The 25,470-nt window shown below is 42.7% G+C and overlaps 2 protein-coding genes across 3 annotated transcripts in view; both read right to left on the bottom strand.

Annotated features, from left to right (window-relative positions):
• The window catches only part of SEC22B (SEC22 homolog B, vesicle trafficking protein), a 30,055-nt gene extending 29,677 nt beyond the window's left edge, over positions 1-378 (bottom strand). The window contains exon 1 of the mRNA XM_004717259.2: positions 206-378. Coding sequence (XP_004717316.1) covers positions 206-280 — 75 coding nt within the window. The 5' untranslated portion in view covers positions 281-378. The remainder of the gene's footprint in view (positions 1-205) is intronic.
• Positions 379-487: 109 nt separating this feature from the next.
• The window catches only part of PRKAB2 (protein kinase AMP-activated non-catalytic subunit beta 2), a 53,753-nt gene continuing 28,770 nt past the window's right edge, over positions 488-25,470 (bottom strand). The window contains exons 8-10 of one of the 2 annotated variants that reach the window (XR_006679429.1): positions 7,465-7,601; positions 710-809; positions 488-584 (exon numbers count right to left, since the gene is read on the bottom strand). Coding sequence is in view for 1 of the 2 variants with exons in the window: in XM_045283729.1 (XP_045139664.1) it covers positions 7,596-7,601 (6 nt within the window). In the remaining variant the exon portion in view is untranslated. Of the gene's footprint in view, positions 585-709; positions 810-7,365; positions 7,602-25,470 lie in introns of those variants that run through there. The other variant, XM_045283729.1, reaches the window with a different exon arrangement.

The following is a 25,470-nucleotide window of genomic DNA, read 5'->3' as shown; positions in this document are numbered from 1 at the left end:
TACCATCCCCCGAGCGTCCCTTGAAAGAGAAGCAGCGGACACGACCAGCCGACTCCGCCCTCGGAAAAGATGTCCCCTCACCGACAACCTCTCCACCGGCAAGAAATAAAGAGCACCTCGGAGACGTCGTGGAGCCGCTGGGGACCCTGGGCCGGGAGCACGGCTCGCGGACGGAGGTCGGGGCGCGCTCTAAGGATAAACTCACCTGTTCGTCCTCCTGCATGGAGGCGGCCAGAGGAAGCCCGTCCGCCACTCGCGCGATCATCGTGAGCAGCACCATCTTCGCAGAGGACAGGGCCCAAACGCTGGCCCCGCGGCCCGGGCGCCGGCCTCACCTGCTCGGCTGCGGCGGCAACCGGGGTATCTGCACCGCGCTTCGCCAAGACTCGGCTCCCGGCGTCTGCGCTTCCCGCTGAGGTGGCCGGAAGCGGCTCTGGCGCGTTCCACTACCGGGGTCGAGGATTCGCTTCCGCCGGAAACGCCTCCCCCCGACACGCCAGTTCCGCTGCCGCCTTTCCCGCGGTGGCGTCTCCTCAGACACCGCCCACTCTTCGACGTTGCGAGCTTCGAAGTGCCTTTGCTCCCTGAGGGCCCAAACACCCAAAGTTCGGGAGAGGTTTGTGAAGGGCAGTAGAAGCTAATAGCTGTTTTGGAAAAGGGTAGGTGAAGAAAGGGAAATTCAGGGGATCTATTTTCCTATTTAACCTACTCGTATATTTCTAGGCAAAGATGTACTCGCGTGCGCGCGTGTTCAAGGTGTCTCGTAATCCTTGAGCGGTTCGTTCTGGTAAGAGGTCCATACGTATTTGCTGTATGGGAATAAATGAACAAGATCACCCAAATTACTCAAACTTCCAAAAGCCAGACTCGGGGGCACAGTTATAGAAATTACGGCGGCATAACACAAACACTTGTGAAACCGTTGCTGCGCTTGAAGGCTGAGCATCAAAGACTCTGGGCACATGTAGGACAATTAGCACGGCATCGTGTATAATGTTCTACATCCTAGTTTTGTGAGTAGGATCTTAGCTTTTTGGGTGGCCATCCATGTAAGATATAGCTATTAGTGGACTTTTTCATCTGGAGCAAAGGAAGACTGAAGGAAACTCAGGACTCAGTAAAGCAATTAATCCACAGGACTGATGGCCCACATGGTGCCCTGTGGTGTCCCTGCTATGCGTTGGGCTGCGATTCGCATGGTCCCCAGTTCAAAACCACCAGCTCCGCAGAGACAGACTGGATTTTCTAAGCCCGTTACAGCCTCAGAAACTCACAGGGAGTCGGCGTTGACTGGATGGCAGCAGGGAGTAATGGCCCACGGGTGACAGGTGACACAGCCTCTTCTAAGCCTGAGACCAGAAGGCTTGACAGCACTGACAGTTTTAGAAACTCCCCTGTTCCCCCTAGACCTGGAACTGATGCCACTCCCAGAGGTCACCCTGCGATTGTATGGGACATGGTTGTTTCTTTACAATGCATACCCACTCCATTCGTTTCCATTGGTTACAACCAATTAGTATACCGATGGAGGGACTCAGTCACCCTGGATTCACTTTTCCTTGGACCAGCTTTCATCCTTGCACGCCATGCTCTTGTTTCTTACATACACCGCATGCTTCCGGCCTCCTTCTCCAGAGAGAAGACAAGCAGTTCTTGTCAGGTTGCTGAGCCAGCAGAAGGTCAGTGTTGTTTCTGTTAGAAACCAAGGCTTCAGCTGCCTGACATTTAGACTTGAGACTCTGAATTCGTTGCGCTTCCTACTTTATCAGCACCTTGTGTTGTTTTTGAGCTCTTGCCCTTTGTTCCCTTGAGGGATACCAGACTGTGGTGTCATCATACCTAACACTGATCAGCACATAAAGGCCCTAGATTATTTTGCAATGTTTGGGGGAGGGATGGAAGGGGGAAATATCAGCAAACATTTACTCCAAACTTCAGAATTTACAGAGTTCATATTTAACCTTTGTCTGAAATGTAACAACCTCATGAGGTGGGTTAAAAAAACAACTCAGAATTCTGGAGTTTGTAAATTCTAGAGCTTGTGTTGGGGGAGGGGAAAAGCAAACAGGAGCTGTGCCTATTATACCTATAGCTACGCCAAGTTCTTGGAATTTCCCAAACTGAGTAACATAGCTAAATCAACTTAGATTGGCCTGTTGAAACAGCATGAAACTTTCCATTACGGCAGTCCTAAGGTTGCCGAGTTTATAAATGAGATCAAACAGACAAGGTGTGTATCTCTTCATTAAACAAGTCTTGATTGCCTACTTATTTAGTAGCACCGTTTAGCATAGATGACTAAGTAACAGTGCCAGCAACCCGAAGCCCCTATACATTGTGGTTGGTAGCTACCTGATGGGGTTGTCTAGCCTGTAATCTTTATAGGATAGGTTGATGTAGGGGCCACAACAGTGGGCTCAAACATAACAGCAATTGTGAGGATGTCCTGAGACTGGTGGAGCTTCATTCTGTTGTGCATAATGAGTTGGCACCTACTCCATTGGCACCTAAGAACAACAATCTTTATGGGCTCCAGGTCTCTCTTCTACAGAGCTGTCAAGGTGGGTTCTACCCATCTACCTTTCCATCAGATTACACAGTGCTGCCTGTGAGAAGGCTGCAAGTGAACCGTAGCTTCTATTTTAATTACATGACTATAATTAGACAGACTATAGAAATGAAAACTTTTTTTTTCTTAGAAGATGTCTCTAAAGGCAGACAAAATATTAAATAACTACTGTATGTGGATTTAGGAGCTAAGAAAAGGGTAGCTCTGGTGTCATATCTGACCTCCTCTGGCTTCCCTATGTAGTAACCCAGCTTAGCATGAAGAACTCCATTTCGTTTCAGACTGCTTTCAACACCATACTAGCTGCCTATAGTCCCTCCTTCCCCCTCCCCATCTCCTGACAAACCTTGACTCTCTCTCTAGATGTCTCAAGACCTGCCCAATTAGCAAGAAATGTCAACTATCCTGTCAGACTCTCAGTTATCACCTGCAGCTGTTGTTCCCTCTAGCCTCTTCCCCCCCTTTGCCCCCCTGCACCCCCCCACTGCTACCGTGTTTCCCCGAAAGTAAGACATTCCCCCAAAATAAGACCTACTTAGAATTAGAGTTTTGCCTCTCGCTGAAATATTAGGCATCCCCCGAAAATAAGAACTCCCCGAAAATAAGGCCCCCCCGAAGCTACTGTAACTCTGGACCATAGTGGTGGGCACTGCTGCGCAGCTCACTGTTGGCTGCAGCGCAGCCAGAGCAGACAGGAAGTGAGAGGTCTCTTTCAATAAAACAATAAACAATAAATGTGTACCATATTCTTCTTCATGGAAAAATAAAATATCCCCTGAAAATTAGACCTAGCGCATCTTTGGGAGCAAAAATTAATATAAGACACTGTCTTATTTTCAGGGAAACAGAGTAGTATCCTGCCTACCTGATCAGTAAAAATATAACTGCCTGAATGTTTCCCCTCCCCTTTAAGCCAGCCCTCTGCCTTAACTATAGCGACGTCATGTTTTCTATGTTCGAGGTTGAGAGTTTTCCAGGCTCTAGCCTCCTCTCAAACCAGCTGTAATACAGGCTTTTATATTAAATGGCATATGATTACTCTCTCTTGGGTGGGATAGATTACACCATGCTTTGAGGTAGGGATCAAACACTTTTCCACCCTCCATCTTTCTTTACCTATTCTAGCACCAATCGTTCCTCCCACGGCACTCTCTCTACTTCTAAACTGCGTTTCAGAAATTTGTTGCCATGGCCACAAAGAACTCATAAACAAAGCTTATAATTACGGAGGCTCATTAAGGTAGTTAATAGGCTACCACAAATTGGGATCAGGAAACTAAGGATACAGCCATTGTTCCCTAACAACACTTCTCCAAGCTAGCAGTCAAGTTTCCCTCTACTCCTCAACACCACAACCACATGGTCCCGAGGCTTCTGCCTCTGTGGGCCAGTCTGCTCTGCCTCCCAGTCTCATAGTCTTGATGCTGCTCCTCTGTTCTGTTTCCTTGCCTCGGCCTTTGGTGCTTCTGCCACACTAGACAGAGATCTCAAACGTGCTCTCTCTCTTCTCCTGCTTCAAAGATGGCTCTCATCCTGATAGCCAGGGGGCTGGTAATGAAAACTGACCAATCCTCTCTATTAATGTTACATTGCCCTGTTTGCAAAGTCCCATTTAATTATTTTTGGTAGGACTTAGAGAGACATGAGTTGAAGAACCCTATTAAAAATTTATTTCACTCCACCTTGTTAAGAAATATTCACTCTTCTAGCCATGTCTCTTTCATACTCGAAAAATTAATGTCCCCTCTCAGTTACATGTTCCTATCATTACTATTTTACAGTCACTATTATGGCAGGTGTGACAATCACTTTGTGATAGTTACATAATCTGGTGTCAACCTCAGACTATAAAAGTTAATGGGTGGAGATTAGCCTGTCAATCAGGTGGCAACTTGATGACCTCATTTGCAGGTGCAAAGGAGATAAATAGCTTGCTGGAGGAGGGACACACACTCTCTCCCTGTGAGACATTACTGTTGACAAGCCACATGGAGCTATGCTGATGGAGCCAGAGCCCTGGAGTTGGAGGAACCATGTGGAGACCCATGCCAGTGCTGAGATGCTTCCACCACCACTGGATCCATAAGACTTTCCACCCACTGGCCTGTGAGCTTCCTACCTTCAGCATCACTGCATGGCTGTGTGAGTATAAAGAGGGATTTATGGACTAGTATCGATATATGGGGTAATATCAGACTTATGGACTTGACCTGGACTTGGCTGGGATGTTTTCTTAATGTATAATTGCTCTTTGATATAAAGTTCTCTCTTATGAGTATCTATGAATTTGTTTCTCTATTCAACTCAGAGTAACACATATCTGAATCATATAATCTGATCAACATGTTCCCCCAGCCTCTCTTTCCCAGAGGAACCTTAGTGGTGTAGGGGTTCCTTGTTTGGGATGTACGTTGGGATACACATTCAAACTGCAAAGTCAGCAGTTTCAAACCACCAGCAGCCCCTGGGGGATGGGGGGAGGGAGACTCAGCTTTCTGCTCCCATAAAGAATTATAATCTTGGATACTCACAGGGTGCAGTTCTACACTGCCCTATGGCGTCACTATACGTTGACTCATGGCATCAACTCAGTGGCAGTGAGTTCTCTTTCTCAGACTCATCAGGAAAAGAAAGCTATTGAGTAGAGATCCTCCCTGTTCTACTTGTTTTGAAACTAAACACACCCATGAGAGCTGATAAACTAGCCACTTCATGCCTGTATCCCCCCTCGATTTCTAAATTGCCCATCTCTATTACTCTGAGGAGACAAGCAAACTCTTTGACCTGAAGAATTTTCATTAAAATTGAACTGTATCCAGAAGCAAGGTCCAGTTTAGAACCGCCATGAAATTCTAGCCATTTACATCAGTTCACAGTATCAAACATCTTTCTCTTCATGTGGTTGGATTCTGATCAGCTGGGCCCTGGCCATCATTCGAAGCCAGGTGAAATGGGTACCATGAGCAAGCTGGAGAGTTCACACACCTCCCTGCACTTCAGGCAGTCTGGCCTCTTTGCACCTCACCTGTTGCTGTGAAGTAGATTGTGACTCACAGTGACCCTATAGGACAGAGTAGAACTGCCCCGTAGGCTTCCCAAGACTATCATCCTTACAGAAGCAGACTGCTCTCTAGTTTTCCTACCAAAGTAATTCTTCAGTTTGAATTGCTCCCCTTTCAGTAAGCAGCCAAGCACCTAATCACTGCACCACCAGAGCTGCTACCCCTTGTCTGTAACTTAATTTACTGCCATCGAGGAGATGCCAACTCATACCCATGCTTTAGGGAAGGGAAGAATTTCCCCTGTGAGTTTCTAAGACTGTAACTCTTTATTGGCATGTAATTCACATGCCACACAATCCAATAGTTCAATTACATCTGGAATAGTTGTACCATCATCACCACAAACAGTTTTAGAATATTTTCTTCATTCATATACTCATCGTTATTAGCTCCTCATTTCCCACCTACCACCCCTGTCATACCTGCAAGGAACCATTAATCCAGTTACTGTCATTATTCTGGATTTCATATATAGAAAAACATTAAAAAAAATAAGAACAATAACAAAGTAAAATAGACAAAAACCTCAATAGAAAAGAAAGAGGAAAATATGAAAAACTAGAACAAATTTACATGGATCATAAAGGAGACAAAATGATAGGGTGATAAATTTTAGTGGCTGCAATAATCCACTTCCCAATGCATTCTGCCTGAGAGCAAGGCTGTTTACATCCCTGGTTGGTGGTCAGAGGGGATTCACTAGGGGACTAATCCACGGGTATGTCCTCTTCACCTTTTTTGTAAACTGAAACAGCCTTAAAATGGGTCAAAGGGCAATCAAATGATAAGGAATTCCATTTTGACTTACCTGTGCCTGCCATAATGGACTTTACAATGTTCTCTGTCTGGTAACAGTGCTGTTCACATCCCTCAACTGTGATCAGAGGGGATTTACCCAGAGGCTTAATCCATGTGTCGACTCTGCAAATGGATTTTGGGTTTCCATTGTCATCCAGAGCCTTCTGCAAACCAGATGTTGCCAATTTAAGCTCTGATACCATTCCTTTTTTTTAATTTGAATTATATTATTTATCATTCTTGATCACATAGACCGGTGTGATTCTTTCATGTGGACTTAATTGACATCTCACTTAGATGACTGCTTGTTTGAAAACAAGCCTTTAAGATCCCAGAGGCTATTCTTTCTGGTAGCAGGGCACCATCTAGTTTCTTCACCACACTTTGCTATAGCACTCATATCTTTAGTATCTCTTCGTAAGGGCAAACATCAAGCAGGACCTTGCAATAAGAATTAATTGTTCTTTGGGGCTAGAATTAAGGGAAAGACCAAAATTCATGCATATGCCTGTGGTTTATATATATCATTTTATGTTAGAGGACATTATCAATCATCCCTATTGGGAATCACTTCCACTGCCATCAAGTCAATGCTGACTCACAGTGACCTGATAGGGCAGGGCAGAACCGCCCATGTGACTGAGACTATAATTCTTTACAGGAGTAAAAAGCTCTGTCTTTATTCCACAGAGCAGCTGGTGGTTTCGAACTACTGGCCTTGGGGATTGCAGCCCAATGCACAATCACTATGCCACAGGGCTCCTCCCAATTGTCTGTAGTAGAGGTAGCATACAGGTTATTTTGAATTATCATCTGTGACTACACCTTCTACTACATGCACTCCCTGAAGGTAGAACTCTATCTGGTAGTCTCTTAAATAAGTTCACAGCCCTTACCTGTGTCATCTCCCAACAGAGCTGTCCAGTGACTGAAGAAAAAAATTAAGTATTTTATTTGTTTCAGGGGTGGTAGGCAGGGGTGGGACCAGGAGGAGAATTGAACAGGGTATACATCATAGTAATTACTTCAACTTACTATAAATATCGAGCCACAGCAAAGATCCCCACTGCCTTCAAGAAGTTACTCCATAAAATGACGTTGTTCATCGTGTGTGTCTCTCGTTTCCGCACGTTGGCCTGCAGTCAACAGGCGCGGAGGATCCTTTCTCAGTGCTGTGGAATGTGGGGGGTGGGAATGATGGTTGAGAGTTTCGATGGCATTGAAACTTTTATTGAAATTTTAAAATATTGTTTTACTATTTCTTTTTTTATATATCATTTTATTGGGGGCTCGTACAATTCTTATCACAATCCATACATCAATTGAATCATATGCATGTTTGTACATATGCATGTTTTTACATATGTTGCCCTCATTCTTTTCTAGACATTTACTTTCTATTGAGCCCTTGGTATCAGCACTTCCCCCCCTTACTCCCCCTCACCCTCATAACCCCCTGATAGATTGTGCATTGTTATTTTCATCTCTCACACCAACTGCTGTCTCCCTTCCCCTATGTTTTCTGTTGTTCTTCCCCCTGGAGAGGGGTATATGGTTATGCGTTGATCATTGCCATCAGTTCCCCCTTTCACCCTTCCTCTCCCTCTCTTCCTCCTACGCTTCTGTTATCACTATTCCCACTCCTGTTCTTGGATTTTATGTGTCGTAAGCTCCCATCCTTTTTTATACCTGTGTACATTTTCTGGTCTAGTCTGAATTGGGAAGCAGCACTGGGCTCACGGTAGTGAGGGAAGAGGAAGCCTCAAGGAACCAGAGGAGTATAGTGTGTTTCATCGTTGCTATACTGCACCCTGGTGACTCATCCCTTCCCTGTGGCCCCTCTGTGGGGAGATTGTTCCACTGTCCACAGATAGGCTTTGGATCTCTGCTCCAGCCACCCTCATTCTCAACAATAATATGTTTTTGTTTGTTATGTGTCTGCTGATGCCTATTACCCAGTCCCTGTGACTCCTCATGATTGCACCGGCGGTGTACTTCTTCCATATAGACTTGTTGCTTCACTGCTGAATGGTGGCTTGTATAAATTCAAGCCTTTAAGACTCCAGACACTATATCTTTTAATAGCCGGGCACCATCTGCCTTCTTCACCACATTTGCTTATGCACCCATTTTGTATTCAGTGATTGTGTTGGGAGGGTGAACATCTCAGACTGCCAATTGGTTAGAACAAAGTGTTCTTGTATTGAGGGAGGGTATGAGCAGAGGCCCGAAGTCCATTCCCTACAGCAGTGGGTTGCCATATAAATATATGGACATGGGTCAATACCTGTATTTTTGTGGATTAATGTATTTATATATGTTCACTGCTATGTTTATACTTCTATCCATTGCGTTTCTTCCTTGGTCCTTTCTCTGTTTCCTTTTACCTTCCTCCTGCCCCACTGTCACGTTCCCCTTATTTCTGCCTCTTGGTACCCCCTCTTAGCTAGTTTGCTGTTGCTCTAACACCCCCCCCTCAGATCTCTATCTCCTCCTTGTTATTGACTCCAACACCCCAGTTGTTCCCCTGTCCATGGCACAGCCTGCTCACCGCCCTCTTCCCCCACTGCCCTCACCTCCCAGGTCTACCCGGAATCATTGGTCCTGCTGCTCTCTCCTCGGGCGTGCCTCCCATGCCTATCCTATATAGGCACACCAACTATGACATAGCTCAACCTTTAAAAAATGAAAATAGTAAATGAATAAGAAAAAATTAAAATTTAAAAAAAAAAGAGAGAGAAGAAATATACAAAGATCCTGGGGCTGTTCTCTGGCCTTCAAAACTGTTCAGGAGCTGCCCTTCCCTGCCTGGAGCGCCCCATGGAGGCTCCTCAGGGGCTCTGTAGCTCTGCCTTGCTCCAGCTGCTGATCTGGTAGGCTCCCTTCAAAATTCGCTTCATTTTGGGGGGTTCAGACCGCACTGCCTCCCCACTAAGTGACTCCAGAAATGTCGTCTGTTGCAGTCGGCTTCAGTAAAGGGACAACGTGACACGTGCTGTTGTCAGTTGCCCAGTCCCCTCTGTGTCCCATTAGCTTCCAGCAAGGACGTCATCCTCTGAGCCTGTTGTGCCAGCATGGGGTCCAGTCCGGCTCTCTCTTTCTTTTCCTCCCTTTTAAAATATTTTAAAACGGATTTTTCTCCCATTCCTTTGCTATCCGCTAAAGTGGGGCGGGGGGTGGGGAGATTTTGCTTGTTTGTTTTAATTCCCCAAACAGCCAATTCTAACTTCTGGCAGTCCCGTATGTTACAGAGTAGGACTGCTCCATAGCGTTTTCTTGACTGTGTTGTCCATGAAATCAGACCACTGGGCCTTTCTCCGGTGGTGCTGTCAGGTGGGTTTAAAATGTCAACCTTTATGTTAGCAGCCAAGAGAAAATTGTTTCAACCACTCAGCATCTAGCACAAGCTGTACCTGGAGCCTAGCAAATGCTCGGTCACTGAATGAATGGCACACCTAAAGAATGGAAACAATGAAGCTGGAACTGTGCTGCCTGAAGACCTATCCATTCTTCTTTCCCTACATCCATCAGTGTATTATTCATTAAACCTTTATCTTGTAACTACTCTGGGCTGGGAATACTAGGTGCTGTGTTACCCAGAGGTGAACAGTGGAGTAAGTGGCGAAACAGGGAGGGTAGAGGGAGAGTGGGTAGGAAAGAGGGAACCGATTACAAGGAACTATATGTGACCTCCTCCCTGGGGAACGGACAACAGAAAAGTGGGTGAAGGGAGACATCGGACAGGGCAAGATATGACAAAATACCAATTTATAAATTATCAAGGGCTCATGAGGGAGGGGGGAGCGGGGAGGGAGGGGAAAAATGAGGACCTAATGCCGGGGTTTAAGTGGAGAGAAAATGTTTTGAGAATGATGAGGGCAATGAATGTACAAATGCGCTTTACACAATTGATGTATGTATGAATTGGGATAAGAGTTGTATGAGCCCCTAATAAAATGATTTAAAAAAAAAAAGAAATGGGATGTTTACCCATGGGAGGTTACATTACATTTGGTTCTCTCCTTCTCCCTTACCCCCAATTTAACTTCCATTGTTTTTTACCCCTCGGTCTGAAATAACAAAAACCTTTTCACCTGCCCCACTTTAGCCTTGCGATTTATTTATTTTTATCCTGAGTATCAGTGTGGATTATCATTCAGCTCTGACGCCTTGCTACTTTTCTGTGAGGTTCAAGTGGCTTGAGGTGTTTCTAGCAGCTGTCTCCATCTTCGCCGCTGCTGTCTCCATAGCTTCTACTACTGATTGGCTTCCTTTCCTCACAGTCTTACAGCTTCTGCTTCCTTTACTGGGGCCTCTCTCCCCTACCCAATCTGTTGTGTAGATCTTAGTGAACAAGTTTGTCTTCACATGAATTACTTTCCGCGCTTAACAGTTGGGTGTTTCATCGATTGTTTTTGTTATCCTTTCTCATTCAAAATTGTTAACGTGACTTATTCAGCTCTAATTATCAGTGAACTATAATCAATATATTTAATATGACAAAATGAGGCCTGACCTAACTTTCAATAAGTTATTTCCTGGTAGTGAATTCTCTACCTTCTGAAGACATCATTTTCTATTCAGCTCTTTGTGCTCTTCCCCTTAACCCACCCCCTGGTCCTAGTATAAGGCTCTTTTCTCTCTTATTTAAAAGGGAGCATGATCTCCCCCCGCCCCGCCCCCCGTCTTGGGGAATCTGACAGTGAAACTCAGAGTGCTATGTGTCATTTCTTTAAGGAGGTTTACTCTAGAGCACTTAGATGATAACCCAACCCCCAAACTTCGAAAAGCAGTTCCTGTTGATTTTTGCCACAATACAGGCAGCATGTCACGACTTCAAAGACTAAAGTTTTGAGTTGTTGGCATTTTAGGGAATCATGCATAAAAATCTTCTATTTGAGTTCAAATCAAATTGAGAAATAGTCTTAAGAGTAGAGTAGAGAAATAATACTATTTTTATTACTCATCAGACTAAATGCGTAACATAGCATTAGATCTGCAATGAACATAATTCCATGTACAATAGCATCACAATGATAAAAAAGTAGGAATAAAATCAACAAAAGAAACCAAAGACCTGTACACAAAATAATATAAAACATTGTTGAAAGAAATAAAAGAAGATCCAAATAAATGGAAAGACATCCTGTGTTCACAATTGACATCTTTAACGTGGTTAGGATGACAATATTTTCTAAATTGATATACAGAGGGAATACCGTGTCTATTAAATGAATCCCAGCTCACTTTTTCTACGTGTGTGTAGAAAATGATGAAAGGGTCTTAAAATTTGCAAACAAATGCAAGGGATTCAGAAGAGCCAAGACAATACTGAAGACGAGCCAAGTTGGAAGACTAACATGTCCTGGTTTTAAAATTTACTTCATAGCAGCTATAATCAAGACAAACTTGGCTGCAGACTATAGACAGACATATAGAACATCCTCCAGCTAAGAGAAAAATCTCTCGAAGAACCAAGGATAAAGGCCACCTAATACAACTCATTTCACCATAGTTGTAAACCAAGATAAATCCCAGCATTTGTCAATTGATTTTATAAGTAATAACATTTTAACATATGGTTTAAAAATGGTCAGTGTCTTGCTCAGCAATAAAGCACTTTAATGGTATGCTTCTCTTTCCTTTTTGCAAACAGAAGTCATTTGTGTCTTTATTGAACAAAATTTTCAGTTTGCTAAGTTAATAATTAAACTCAGAGAGTTTGGGTTATAATCAATAGCAAAGAGTCTAACAAAATTATATGCCCAAATAAGCAGATGAATAGGAATATTAGCACTGGACTGGACTGGGCAGTCAATAATCCTTTCGACTTACCTTAAAATGTTAGATGCTTTTTCTTAACTTATGAGAATTACCACACTCTCAGAAATTGTGATTCTGTACTTCTGTAATGGACCCAGGAATCTGTCTTTCAGCTACCATCCTAGGTGACTGACACACAGAGCCCACGGGTCATTGTTTAAGAGACATTGAGTGGTATGTTGTTGTTGTTGTTGTTAGATGTTGTCTAGTAGGTTCCAGCTCATAGTGACCCTATGTGCAACCAAACAAAACACCACCTGGTTCTATCCCAGCCTCATAAATGGTCTCATGTTTGAGCCTATTGTTGCAGCCACTGTGTCAATCCATCTTGCCCAGGGTCTTCCTCTTTTTCACCACCCCTCTGCTTTATCAAACATGATGTCTTTCTCCAGGGACTGATCTCTCTTGAAAGCATGCTAAAAGTATGTGAGATTGTGGGGAACAGAAGGATTTCTCTTAAGTTGTCTCCCCAAAATGTATGCCAGACTTAGCTTGAGAATGATTGTTCACTAGGCAGCAAAAGTAGGTCAGAGGTTATTCTCCCTAACATCAACCATCAAGAGTGGATTGGGAGTCATTCTCACTGAGAGGTATCAGCTGTCTAGATCAAACAGACACCACTGCTTATCCCACAACAAATAGGGCCCATTCCTTTCTGTTATTGTTCCCTTGAAGCAGTGCCCAAAGGCAAGCCTGGGACCACTCTAAGATGACTAAGCTTAGGCTACTATCTTGCCACACATGCCCCCCTATTCCCTCCTCTTACTATTGCACGTTCACCCCTAGGTCATCCCCCTCCTATTGCTTGTATTGCCTATGTTACAACCCCTCTCTATGACATAGGTTGTTATCTGCTATCAGGGGGCTTGCATGCCTCCCAGGATAGTAATTGCCTGTTTTATTGTATGAGACACCAGAATGATCAAACCTGTTCAAGGATGAGTTGTACTGCCCTTCTCTGTGATGCATAATGTTGTGATGTATCCCCCTAAAGTAATATGATACCCCCTAAAGTAATATGATACGTGGTGAGCAATAAATAAGGAGCCTCCCTGGTTCTCGAGAGGAGAGTGGCTGGCCAAGGGTGGCTGGCAGAGGGCAGCTGAGGAAGGAGGGCTGCTCCCATGAGGGCGGTGGACGAGAGGGCAGCTCCTGCGAGGGAGGCGGCTCCTGCTCTGGCAGCTGGGTTCCCCCCAACGAGGACCACCAAGCGGGGCGGAGGTAAGCAATGCTACCATGTAATATGTCTGACTGTATTATTGTATTATCTCATGCTCTCCATGACTTTAATATAATACTTATATATCTCAACCGTACAATTGTGCATTACTGAACCCAGAAGTAGTATTACTGAACCAGTGAGTTCAAGCAGCGCATGGGGCTGGCACCCCACTCCCTCCCCTGTGCACTTTTAATTTAATACTACATGAGATGATAGACTACCAAACTCATTTTATGAAGCAACTATAACTTTGACATCACTAGAATTAAAAATTAGAGACCAATATCTCTAACGAATATAGATGCCAAGATCTTCAATAAAATACTAGTCAATATAATTCAAGTAAGCATAAAAAAATAATACATCATGATCAAGTGGGATTCATACCAAATATGCAAGGATGGTTTAATATTAGAAAAACAATCAATGCAATTAATCACATAAACAAAGTAGATCATATGATTATATCAATTGATGCAGAAAAGGCATGTGATAAAATTCAACACCTATTTCTGATAAAACCACTAAACAAAATAGGTACAGAAGGGAAATTTCTCAATATAATAAAAGATATAGACAGATTGATATAGATATACATATTACACAGCCCATCTCAAGAAATGACATCAACAATATCGTGTTAAGTTCTCCTTTTTTTCAACCAGCCTCTCCCATCCCTCTCTTCTCCCTGTTCCCACCTCCATCCCATAGGTGTGCATATGTCTGTCTCCATTGTATTCTTATTTCTTTAGGGCATATACCCAGTAGAGAGCCTGCTGGATCACCAGGTATTTGTATTTGATTTGTTTATGGAAGAGTCTTACTGATTTCCATGGTGATTGTATAATTTTACAATCCCAGTAGCAATATAAAGACGTTCGTATTGCTCACATCCTCTCCAGCTTTTATTATTTTGTTTTATTAAAATTTGCCATAAGTTTCAATGTGAAGTGATATTTCATTGTTGTTTTAATTTGTATTTCATTTATTGCTAATGATCGAGAACATTTCTTCATGATTGTTGACCGCTTATCTGCCATCTTTAGTAAATTGTTTATTCATATCTTGTGCTATTTTATTGGATTATTTATATGTTTATTTTTTTCTTAATCATTATATGGGGACTTGTACAGTTCTTATAACAATCCATCTATCCATTGTGTCAAGCACATTTGTACATATGTTGCCATCATCATTCTCAAAACATTTTCTTTCTACTTGAACCCTTGGTCTCAGCTCATTTTCCCCCCTTTCTCCCCCACCCCCCTCCCTCATGAACCCTTGATGATTTATAAATTTTATTTTCATGTCTTACACTGAGCAATGTCTCCCTTCACCCACTTTTCTGTTGTCTGTTCCCCTGGGAGGGGGTTAAATGTAGATCATTGTGATTGGTTCCCTCTTTCTCACTCAGCCTTCCCTTTCCCCTCTTGGTATCGCTACTCTCATTATTAGTCCTGAATGGTTTATCTAACCTGGATTCCCTGTGTTTCCAGCTCTTATCTGTACCCATATAGATGCCCTGGTCTAGCCGGATTTGTAAGGTAGAATTGGGGCCATGATAGTGGAGGGTGGGGGTAGGGGGAGGCGGTGTTGAAGCATTGAAGAAAAAAAAGCATCTTTTTTTCAAAGAAATGGAAAAACTGACTACCAATTTCATATGGAAAGGGGGGAAGCCCAGAATTAGCAGAGAAGTCCTCAAGAAGAAGGACAAAGTCAGAGGGGTTGCATTGTTTGTCTTTGAAACCTATTATACAGCCATCGTTTGCATAACAGCATGGTACTGGTAAAATGACAGATACATGGACCCATGAACAGAAACAGAAAATCCAGAAATAAAATCAGCAGCATACACACAACTGATTTCCAATAAGGGCCCAGAAAGCATCAAACAGGAAGTGGATGCCCTCTTTAACAAATGATGCTGGAAAAACTGGATATCTATCTGCAGTAAAATGAGGCAAGACCCTTATCTCACTCTATATACAAGAACAAATTCAAGAACAATACAAGAACAAAACCCTAAACTATTAGGATCATCAAGAAGAGCATTGGGACAAACCTAAGAACCTTGGTACAGGGAATACATGGGCTACCAGCAGTAAGGAAAGATGCACAGATAGAAGAAGCTAAAACAGACAAATGAGACCAACTAAAGATAAAACACCTGTGTAAATCACAACTCGTCATCAGGAGAGTAATAAGAGAACCCACAGCCTGGGACAAGATATATAGCAATGACAGATACAAGGATTATTACAAAAATCTCCAAAACCCTGCAAGCCTACAATAAAAAAAAAACTAAAAAAAAAACTGAATTGCCTACTGAGAAGGTGGACAAAAGACCTGAACAGAAAATTCACAAGGGAGGAAACCCAAATGGCCCATAAACATATGAGAAAATATACCAGATCATTAGCCATCCAGAAAATTAAAACAACTATGAAATACCTGTTAGTCTGGGTACTTTAGAGAAACAAATCCACAGAAACTCATATGTATAAGAGAGAGTTTTATCTAAAGGGTAAGTGCACATCAAGAAAACATCTCAACCCCGTGCTGCCTGAGAGGTCGACACTGGGCCACTGAACGGAGATAGGATTGAGACAAAGAACGGGAGGTTAAGAGCCGCTTTATTAGGGTAGGGAAAGAGCTCCCGGGAGGGAAGGGAGAGCAGAGAGAGGGACAGGAGCATCTTGAGCTCCTGGGCAGGTTCCGAGACCCAACGAGTTAGGGAAATCACACCAGACTGTGGGACAGTGGGATATTTGTAGGATGTGGGTCAGGGAAATATGCAAATGAGGTGGAGAGAGCTGCTGGTGCTTGTGCCCATAAGGAGAAGGGAGGCTTCCTTGTGTGAGCTGCAGTCTGAGTCCTTCTCAGACCAGCTTCTTGCAATATGAGGGAAGAGGCTGCACAGTCCAGCTCTGGCCTTGAGAGGCGTGAGGGAGGGGGGAGGGGGGGCACGGGGGAGGGGGCTATGTAGACCCTGCCTGGAGAGATAAGTTCCTTGGAATGCAGGAGGCAGGGACTGCAAAGTCCAGCAGATCACCTATCTTTTTGAGGGGCTGGGAGAAGGGGCTGCATGGTCTGGACCTGGCCCAAACCCTGCCCAAGCCCACAAATCCAACATTAACCCATATGTATGACACCAATCCACAAAATCCTCCTCCATCTCACAAAACACACACAATGACGCCGACTGCAGGAGGAAAGCTAAATCAGTGCATGTATAAGCATCCTAGGGCTGGCAGGGGTCTCCAAACAGCTGTTCCAGCACCCAGGGCTACATCGGGGTAGGTTCATGAGGCTTCTCCTCAGGGATGTCTTTCAGGAAGTGAGCCTTGCCAGCTGAAGCAGGGAACTGGCTAAGAAAGATGCACTCTGGTCCGACCATCACACAGCAAGAGACCTGAGAACTAGAAAGGCGAAGCTTACCAAGCCATTTATCCCTCCGCCCTTGAATTAACTCCACTTGTGTTTATCTGCCAGGTTGGCACAATAAACTTTAACTATCTCACCACCTAACACCCTCAAAGATAGCCCAATACAAAAAATCAGAAAGCAACAAATGTTGGAGGCGGTGTCTTGAGATAGGAACTTTCATCAACTGCCAGTGGTCTTGTAGATACCTACAGCACTGTGGAAAGTAAATTGGAGATACCTAAAATAGATGGAAATCAAGTTACATTACAACCCAGCAATCCCCTTACTGGGCATATACCCAGAAGAAGTAAGAAACAGACCACAAACAGACAGTTGCACTCCAATGTTCATCACAGCGCAATTCATAATCGCAAAGAATTGGAAACAGCCTAAATTTCCATCAATAAAAGAACGGATTAAAAACTCTGGTATATATGCACAATGGAGTATTATCCATCCCTAAAAAGCCGTAATGAAACATGAAGCATATCATCTCATGGGAGGAGTTGGAGGATACTAACTAACTGAGTGAAGTTAGCCAACCACAAATGGCAAGTACAACATGAGTCCACTGAAGTAAGTTCAGACAGTAGAGCAGGTACAGAGGAAAATGCACATAATGCATAGTTCCCAGGCTAATGACTAAGAATGTTGGCAGGGGTCAGACCAAACCCAAGGGTGTATATGACATCAAAAAAAATAAAGATACAGATAGTACCAGAGCTGAAAGACATCTTTCCCCCTCTTGCATGCCTTTAAGGCCCAAAGAGGGAGGAGGGAAGGAAGAAGATGGCAATAGGGGATCAGGGTTCTAACCCACCGATGGGGAGGATATTCCTTCTGTCTACAGGAAAGGGAGAGAGAGCAGTCCTCATCCCAGTGTGCCAGTCCTTAAGGGCAACGTCTTGCATGGAACAGCTCATTAACAGGGATGACTGCAGGGTTGACCCCAGCTCACGATATGATGTGCCCTCCCCACCCCCCAAATGGCAGTGCTACAGAGGACAACACTGAAGACACAGTCTGGGGGCAGCGGCCGGTCTTCCCCATCCAGATGGGAACAAACTAAGAGGGAAAGAGAGAGAGAGAGAGTAGCTTCATTCTGGCACATCAAGACTTGAGAGAGATATTCCTACCTGGAGCAACTAGTTCAGAGAGAGGACTGCAGGGCCGGCCTCAGCCCCAAATATGACATCCCCTTCCTAGATGGCAGTGCTACAGTGGACAACACTGAAGATACAGTCTGGGGGCAGCGGCCGGTCTTCCCCATCCAGATGGGAACAAACTAAGAGGGAAAGAGAGAGAGAGAGTAGCTTCATTCTGGCACATCAAGACTTGAGAGAGATATTCTTACCTGGAGCAATTAGTTCAGAGAGAGGACTGCAGGGCAGGCCTCAGCCCCAAATATGACATCCCCTTCCTAGATGGCAGTACTACAGAGGACAGCACTGAAGATACAGTGCAGGGAGTGCAGCTGGTCTGACCTGCCCACATGGGGGCAACCAAGAGATGAATACAACAGACCAGCGATGAGAACGAAGCCATGCAGCGCCTGAGGGATCCCGAAAGTGCCTTCTGACTCACGGGGCAGTGCTTAGCACCTCATCTGAACTGATTGGGTGATTTTCACAAGGGGGACACACTAGAAGTATAAAGGTGTAACAAGAGGGTGTCACTAGACTGCTTTATCCTTGACTGCAGAAAGAGCAATGGGGTATTCTAGGTGGTGCGCCCCTTGTTCATGAATGCTGAGGACTAAAAGGGTATAAGTGCTGTTAAGTAAGCTGGTCCTGGGATATGGATCCCTGAAAGAAATGGGGATTGGACTGATGGATTATAACAGGGCCTGCTTGCTACTTAACAGAGAGGCACTCATCTACTCTGAGTCAGGTCCGCAGCTAGACTTGGAATTATTTATATGATCTCTCTCTCTCTTTTTTATGTCTATCTATATAGGATAGGCAGGATAAGTAATCCCAAGGAGACAGCATTGGACCAGTGGTTCTGGGGGGCAGGAAGTGGGGGGATAGGAGAGGAGGAGGCAGGGGGAGGGGAGCCATGAACCAATAATGACAGGGACAGTGGACTAGCAAGGGATCTAAAATCAATGGTGAGGAGGGTTCAGTGTTTGTGGTTGTATTTGATCAATTAAAATGTATCCGAGAGGAGTTACTGAAAGGCAAGCGATGGGTAAACGTGATAGTGTGGTAAGAGGAAAGAAAAAGAAATAGAATAAAGGAAGTAAAAATTATTTATATGTATATGAATAAATATAGCTATATACCTATGTAAAAATATAAAGGTAGGTGTCTTTGTCTATGTCTATATATATGTAAATATAATAAGAAAGCAGATGGACTTTGGGCCTCTACTTAAATCTTACCTTGGTACAATGGTTTGTTCTAATAATGTGGCAATGTATGACACTTAGCTTCCCAACATAATCGCTGAAGACAAAATGGGTGCATAAGAAAATGTGGTGAAGAAAGCTGATGGTGCCCAGCTATTAAAAGATATAGCATCTGAGGTCCAAAAGGCTTGAAGTTAAACAAGCAGCCATCTAGCAGAGAAACAACAAAGCCCATATGGAAGAAGCACACCAGCCTATGTGATCATGAGATGTCGACGGGAATAGGTAACAGAAGTCTAAAAATAAGTAATCAACTTGACATGAAGGACTGTAGACAAAGTGGATAACCAAAACCCACCTGTAAGGTAACTGGACAGTCCCTCACATAAAGGCCACATGGAAGGGATGATATATCCAGGGTGTAGTGTAGCACTGGTAAAACACATAAGTATCTTCTAGTTTTTTAGTATTTCCTCCCTTCACTATTATGGTCTTAGTTTTACCTCAGTAATTTTGTTAGACCTGCATATGTTCATTTGTATAATTAAGAGAGTTCAGTGCGTGAAATCCAAGGTAGTTATATCCCTCAGAAACAGTAACGGGAGTAACGATTCCCTGAGAGTACAGGAAGTGGTGTGTGTAGAACTGAAAGCAATGATGACTGTATACCCCCTTGGGGGGAGTGAGCAACAGAATTGTAGGTGAATGGATACATTGGATGGTGTAAGCTACAGCAATAATAATAATAATATATAAGATATTAAGGGTTCGTGGGGGGTGTTAGGGTGGGAGAGAGGAGGGAGGGGATAAAGGGAGCTGATACCAAAGAGTTCAAGCAGAAAGAAAATGTTTTGAAAATGATAGTGGCAGCAAGTATACAACTATACTTGAACGACTTAATTATGGATAGTTATAATATCTGTAAGAGCCCCTAATAAAATGAAAAATTTTTAAAAACCAAGATCACTCTTACAAAATAACAGCAGAGAGATACCTAAAATCACTGTAAAAGACATCAGTATGGAGAAAGCATCCTACTTAAGTAATACACAAAGTGAAGCAAAACTATATGATAAGTAATCACAGAGAATATTTGCACAAATAAGACAACAGTGAACTGTGTGTGTATTCGAACACACACACACACACACAGAGCGAACAGTATAGGTAAATTAATAGTCTAATGGAGAAGATATCTAGTCATTTGCAAAAGACAACAAACTCTTTTGAATTTGGAAATAAGACAACAAAAAGTTCCTTAAAGAAAAAGTTAAAACCTCAACAAAACAAAGAAGAGGACAATCATACAGCCATGTTGAGGAGTACCAACAACAGAAAAAACAAACTCGCTGCTACTGAGTTTTCCCAACTCACAGTGACTCTGAATTTCCGAGACGATAGCTCTTTATGGGAGTAGCAAGCCCCATTTTTCTCCCTTGGAGTAGCTAAAGGCAGTCCAAGTCATAACCACAATGCCACCTGGGTTCCATGCTAAGCAGTAAGTTAAAGATAAAAAAAGAGAAAAGAATGTATTTATAAGAAGATCTATAAACAAAAGGAATTCAGCACAAAAATTATCATGAATGCTGAAATCATTGTCACCATAAAAAACATATAACAAAATGATGGCACTAAAACCATACTTATCGATAACAACACTGAATATAAATGGATTGAATTCACTAGTTAAGAGAATGGGTAAGAAAACATAAGCCTTAAATATGCTGCTTACAAGCAACACACCTTAGATATAAATAGACTAGAAAGCAAAGGAAAGAAAATTATATATTAAGCTATTGCTAGTCAAAAGAAAGCAGAAGTAGCAATATTAATCTCTGACAAAATAGACATCAAAGTAAAAGGTATAATGAGGTCAAAGAAGGTCTTTAATAATCATGAAAGTTTCATGAAAGTTGAACAAGAAATTATAGCCATCCTTAATACATATGCACATCCAGTAATCAAATTCTTACAGAAATGAAGAGACAACAAGACCATAATATGATACTAGGAGACTCCAACACATCATTTTCAAGCAAAGATTGATCAAATAGAAAATCAACAAAGACACAGAAGTAAACAGCACAATCAATTTGATCTCTTAGACATATACAGAACACTTCACCCAACAAAAGCACATTCACATTTTTTTCTAGTACACAGGGAACCTATTCCAGAATAGAGCACATTTTAGGCGACAAAGCTAGCTAGCATCAACCAATTCATAGACATTGGAAATACTACAAAACACTGTTTTCAGATTGCAATGCTGTCAAATTAGAAATATCAAGTTAAGATGGAAGGAGTGGGACATGTATGGCTCAGAGAAAGCAATGACATCTCTGTTGGTAGGAAAATGGGGAGAAGCAACCTCCCATTGGCAAGAAAAAATGCTTAACAATATTTATGTGGAACCCAAGGGGAGAGTGTGCCTGGCGCTCAGTAACTGGATATTGTCCTAGTTTCTTTGCAGCGCTTGGTGACACAGTCCATGCGCTGTAGACCACTGGGATTTTAGACTGTTCTTTTGAGGCACACAACATCTTTCATAGGCCATACCGAAGGACTCAATGTGGAAACCACGGTGTAAGTGGACTGGCCTGTACCTCAAACTCACTTGTAGCCACTGGACGTAAGCTGACTACCTAGGGTGAGAAGAAGCAGATAACTGCTAGTCCACAGACATAGAACTGGTGGATGTTCGACACTGGTTTAAATCTCTTGCTTTGAAGGTGCCCTATGAAAGAAACTACCACATCCTTTACATATACTATTTTAATGTCCTTCTTGCTTCATTATGACATGTATGAATCTGGTAGGCATGGTTCTGTGTTGTGAATGAATATTATTAAAAGATTTGCCTTATCTCCAACCCCCATTGTTTTGTAAATAGTGTTTAATCTATAGAGTTTAATCTATACAAGTCAACAATTCATATATTGTGGTTCATAGTTGGCCTATACTCATATAATTTCCTTTTCTCAATAGTGCTTTAAATTCTGTACGATCAGCTAAACTAATGATGTTACCAATGTATAGTGGTTACATAGTGAACTGCTAACTGCAAAGTCACAAGTTTGAAACCACCACCCAGCTCTGAAGGGAAATGATGAGGCTTCCTAATCATGCATGTGAAGGTCTGCAGTTTCAGAGACACACGGGGACAGTCCTACCCTGCCATATAGGGCAGCTATAAATTAGCACTGACTTGATGACAGTGGAAGTGATGCCCCAGGAGGATGAGTGATAATATTCTCGAACACAAAATAGCAATGATGTTTCTAAGGTGAAGCGGAGACATATATAAACCATAGATATATGGATTTAGGGCTTCCACTTAATTCTAGTCTCAAAAAAACCCACTCTAGTCTCAATCTACAAACAATCAGTCTTATGACATGACCCTGCTTAATGCTTGTCCTCATGAAGAGATCACTGAAGATATGGGTTCTATAGCAAAGTGTGAGGAAACTAGACGGTGACTAGCTATCAAAACAAATCATGTCTGTGGTCCTCAAGGCTTGCTTTCAAACAAGCATATATCTAAGTGAGGAGGGAGGCTTTTTTCCATAATCTTGTCATTTCAAAGATGCTTTATAAATAAAACCATACATAATAGAATTTTTGAATGATTGTAGATCCAAGCAAGACAAAATCCTAGACTACTTCAACCTTTTCTCCAGTGATCATGATGCTACCTATTGGTCCAGTTGTGAGGATTTGGGTTATCTTTACATTGAGTTGTAATTGTAATGCATACCGAAGGCTATAATCCTTGATCTTCATCAGCAAGTGATAAAATCAAAATGCATTGATAATTATTGGTGATTAGAATGCAAAAGATGGAAACAAAGAGGAAGGTACAGTAGTGAAAAATGGGGACTTTGTGAGAGAAATGAAACTGGAGAATGCACATAGATAGAATTTTGCAAACCAATGATTTGTTCTTTTGGAATGTGGCCTTTTTCACCCAGCATAATTCCCTGGAGTTTACCTAGGTTACCTCAATAGTTTTTCTTTTTAGTGGTGAGTAGTTCTGAGTTGTGTTCTATAACCATTGTGGTGTAGTGGGTTACTAGGCACAAGAACAGCAGTTCAAAACTACCATCTGCTCCACGGGAGGGAGATGAGGCTTTCTACTCCTGTAAACAGTAGCAGACTCAGAAACCACAGAGGGCAGTTCTATCGGGTCACGATGATTTGGAATCCACTTGATGGCAGTGGGTTCCCCACCCCTCCCTGAGCTTTAGTGTTCCATTGGTCTATCTGCTCCATTTGTTTAACCACACTTCATTTCTATCACGAGGGTTATTTTCAGTGTTTAGTTATCACACATAAAGTTCCTACATCTTTATTTTTTGAGCTGCTCTATGATTAAGAAGAAGTTTCAGAGTCTCTTTGGGTAGCAACTGTGATTATTTCTCTCTTTCCTGTCTTTTTAATGACCTTTTGCGTCTTCATGAATGATGGTCTTGATGGCCTCCCACAGTTCGTCAAGTCTGTCATCAGTGGTCAGTGCATCATCTGTCCTTGAGGTGTTCTCAAAATTCAGGTGTGGTAGACTCCAGGTTATATTTTGACTCTCATAGGCTTGTTTTAATTTTTGTCAGCTTTATCCTGAACTTACAGGAGCTCTGGTGGTGTAGTGGTTGTGAGTTGGGCTGTGATCCACATTGTTGGTGGTTTGAAACCACCAGCATCTCCTCGAAAGAAAGATTGGGCTTTCTATTCCCATAAAGTTACAGTCTTAGAAACCTACAGGGGTTGCTATGAGTCAGCATTGACTCAGTGGCAGTGAGTTTGTTTTTTTACATATGAACAATTGATGGTCTCTTCCACAGTAAGCCCCTGGTCTGGTTTGAGCTGCTGATCTTGAGCTTCTCCATTGTGTCTTCCCACAGATGTGTATAGAAAAAGGTTTGTTGAAAAAGGTATTTGCTATGAACAAGTCATTGGTTTTTTAAAAATCCTATCATGTGATCTCCAGCTTCATTTCTATCGCTAAGTCCATATTTTCCAACTACTGTTGCTTCCTGTTTCAAATTTGCATTTTACTCATCAATAATTATAAGTATATTTTGATTTCATCACTTACTGATGGAGATCAAGGATTATAACCTTCAGTATGCATTACAACGCAATGTAAAGATGACCAAAAACCAGCATGATCAATGGAGAAAATGTTGAAGTTGTCAAGGATTTTGTCTCGCTTGGATTCACAATCAAGGCTCATGGAAGCAGCAGTCAAGAGATCAAAAGATGCATTGTACAGGGTAAATCTGCTGCACAAGACCTCTTTAGAGTATTGAAGAGCAAGGGTGTTACTTTGAGGACTCAAGTGTGCCGGACTCAAGCCACGGTATTCTCCACTGCATCAGATGCATGTGGATGCTGGACATTGAATAAGGAAGAGCATTTGAATTGTGGGCTGGAGAATATTTAAAGATCCATGGACCGCTGAAAGGAAAAACTGATCTATCTTGGAAGAAGTAAAGCCAGCGTGTTCTTTAGAGGCAAAGCCTTTAGATGTCAAGACTTCATTTTACATACTCTGGACATATTAACAGGTGGGAACAGTCCCTGGAGAAGGATATCATGCTTGGTAAAGTAGAGGGGCAGCAAAAGAGGGGAAGGCCCTCAAGGAGATGGATTAATAAAGTGGCTGCATCAATGGGCTCCAATGGGCCCAGGCACAGGAACGATCAGCACAGGACCATGCAGACTCAAGGGCACCTAACAACAACAACAATGACACTTTGTATCAGTTTTTGCGTGAAGTGTTCCTATACAGTCCAGGAAAGAACCATTGCTGGGTCATATACCCATTAGATGTTTAGCATTTTAAGAAGCTAACAAATATTTTTCAGAGTAGCTGTGCCATTTTATATTCTTGCCAGTAATGAACAAGTGACAAATTTTTGTGCATTAAAGGAGCCCTGGAGGTGCTGTCTGATAAGTTTGGGACTGCTAACTGCAAGGTTGCTGGTTCAAAGCTACTAGCTGCTCCACAGGAAAAAGTTGAGGCCATCTGCTCTCAGAAAGATGAACAGTCTTGGAAACCCTATAGAGGGTTACTATGAGTGGAGACTGACACACTGTCAGTGTTTGTTTGTTTCTGCATTGTAACCAGCATTTGTGCCATTCTCATTGCTGTCATGGGACAGGTGGTGTTTTTTTAAATTATTTTATTGAGGGCTCGTACAATTCTTATCACAGTCCA

Source organism: Echinops telfairi, unplaced genomic scaffold (genome assembly GCF_000313985.2).
Source record: "Echinops telfairi isolate 266 unplaced genomic scaffold, ASM31398v2 ScPeMD7_7466;HRSCAF=8504, whole genome shotgun sequence".
Lineage (NCBI taxonomy): Eukaryota > Metazoa > Chordata > Mammalia > Afrosoricida > Tenrecidae > Echinops > Echinops telfairi.
The sequence above is the reverse complement of the archived record's forward strand: the minus strand, read 5'-3'. Positions and strand labels throughout refer to the sequence as shown.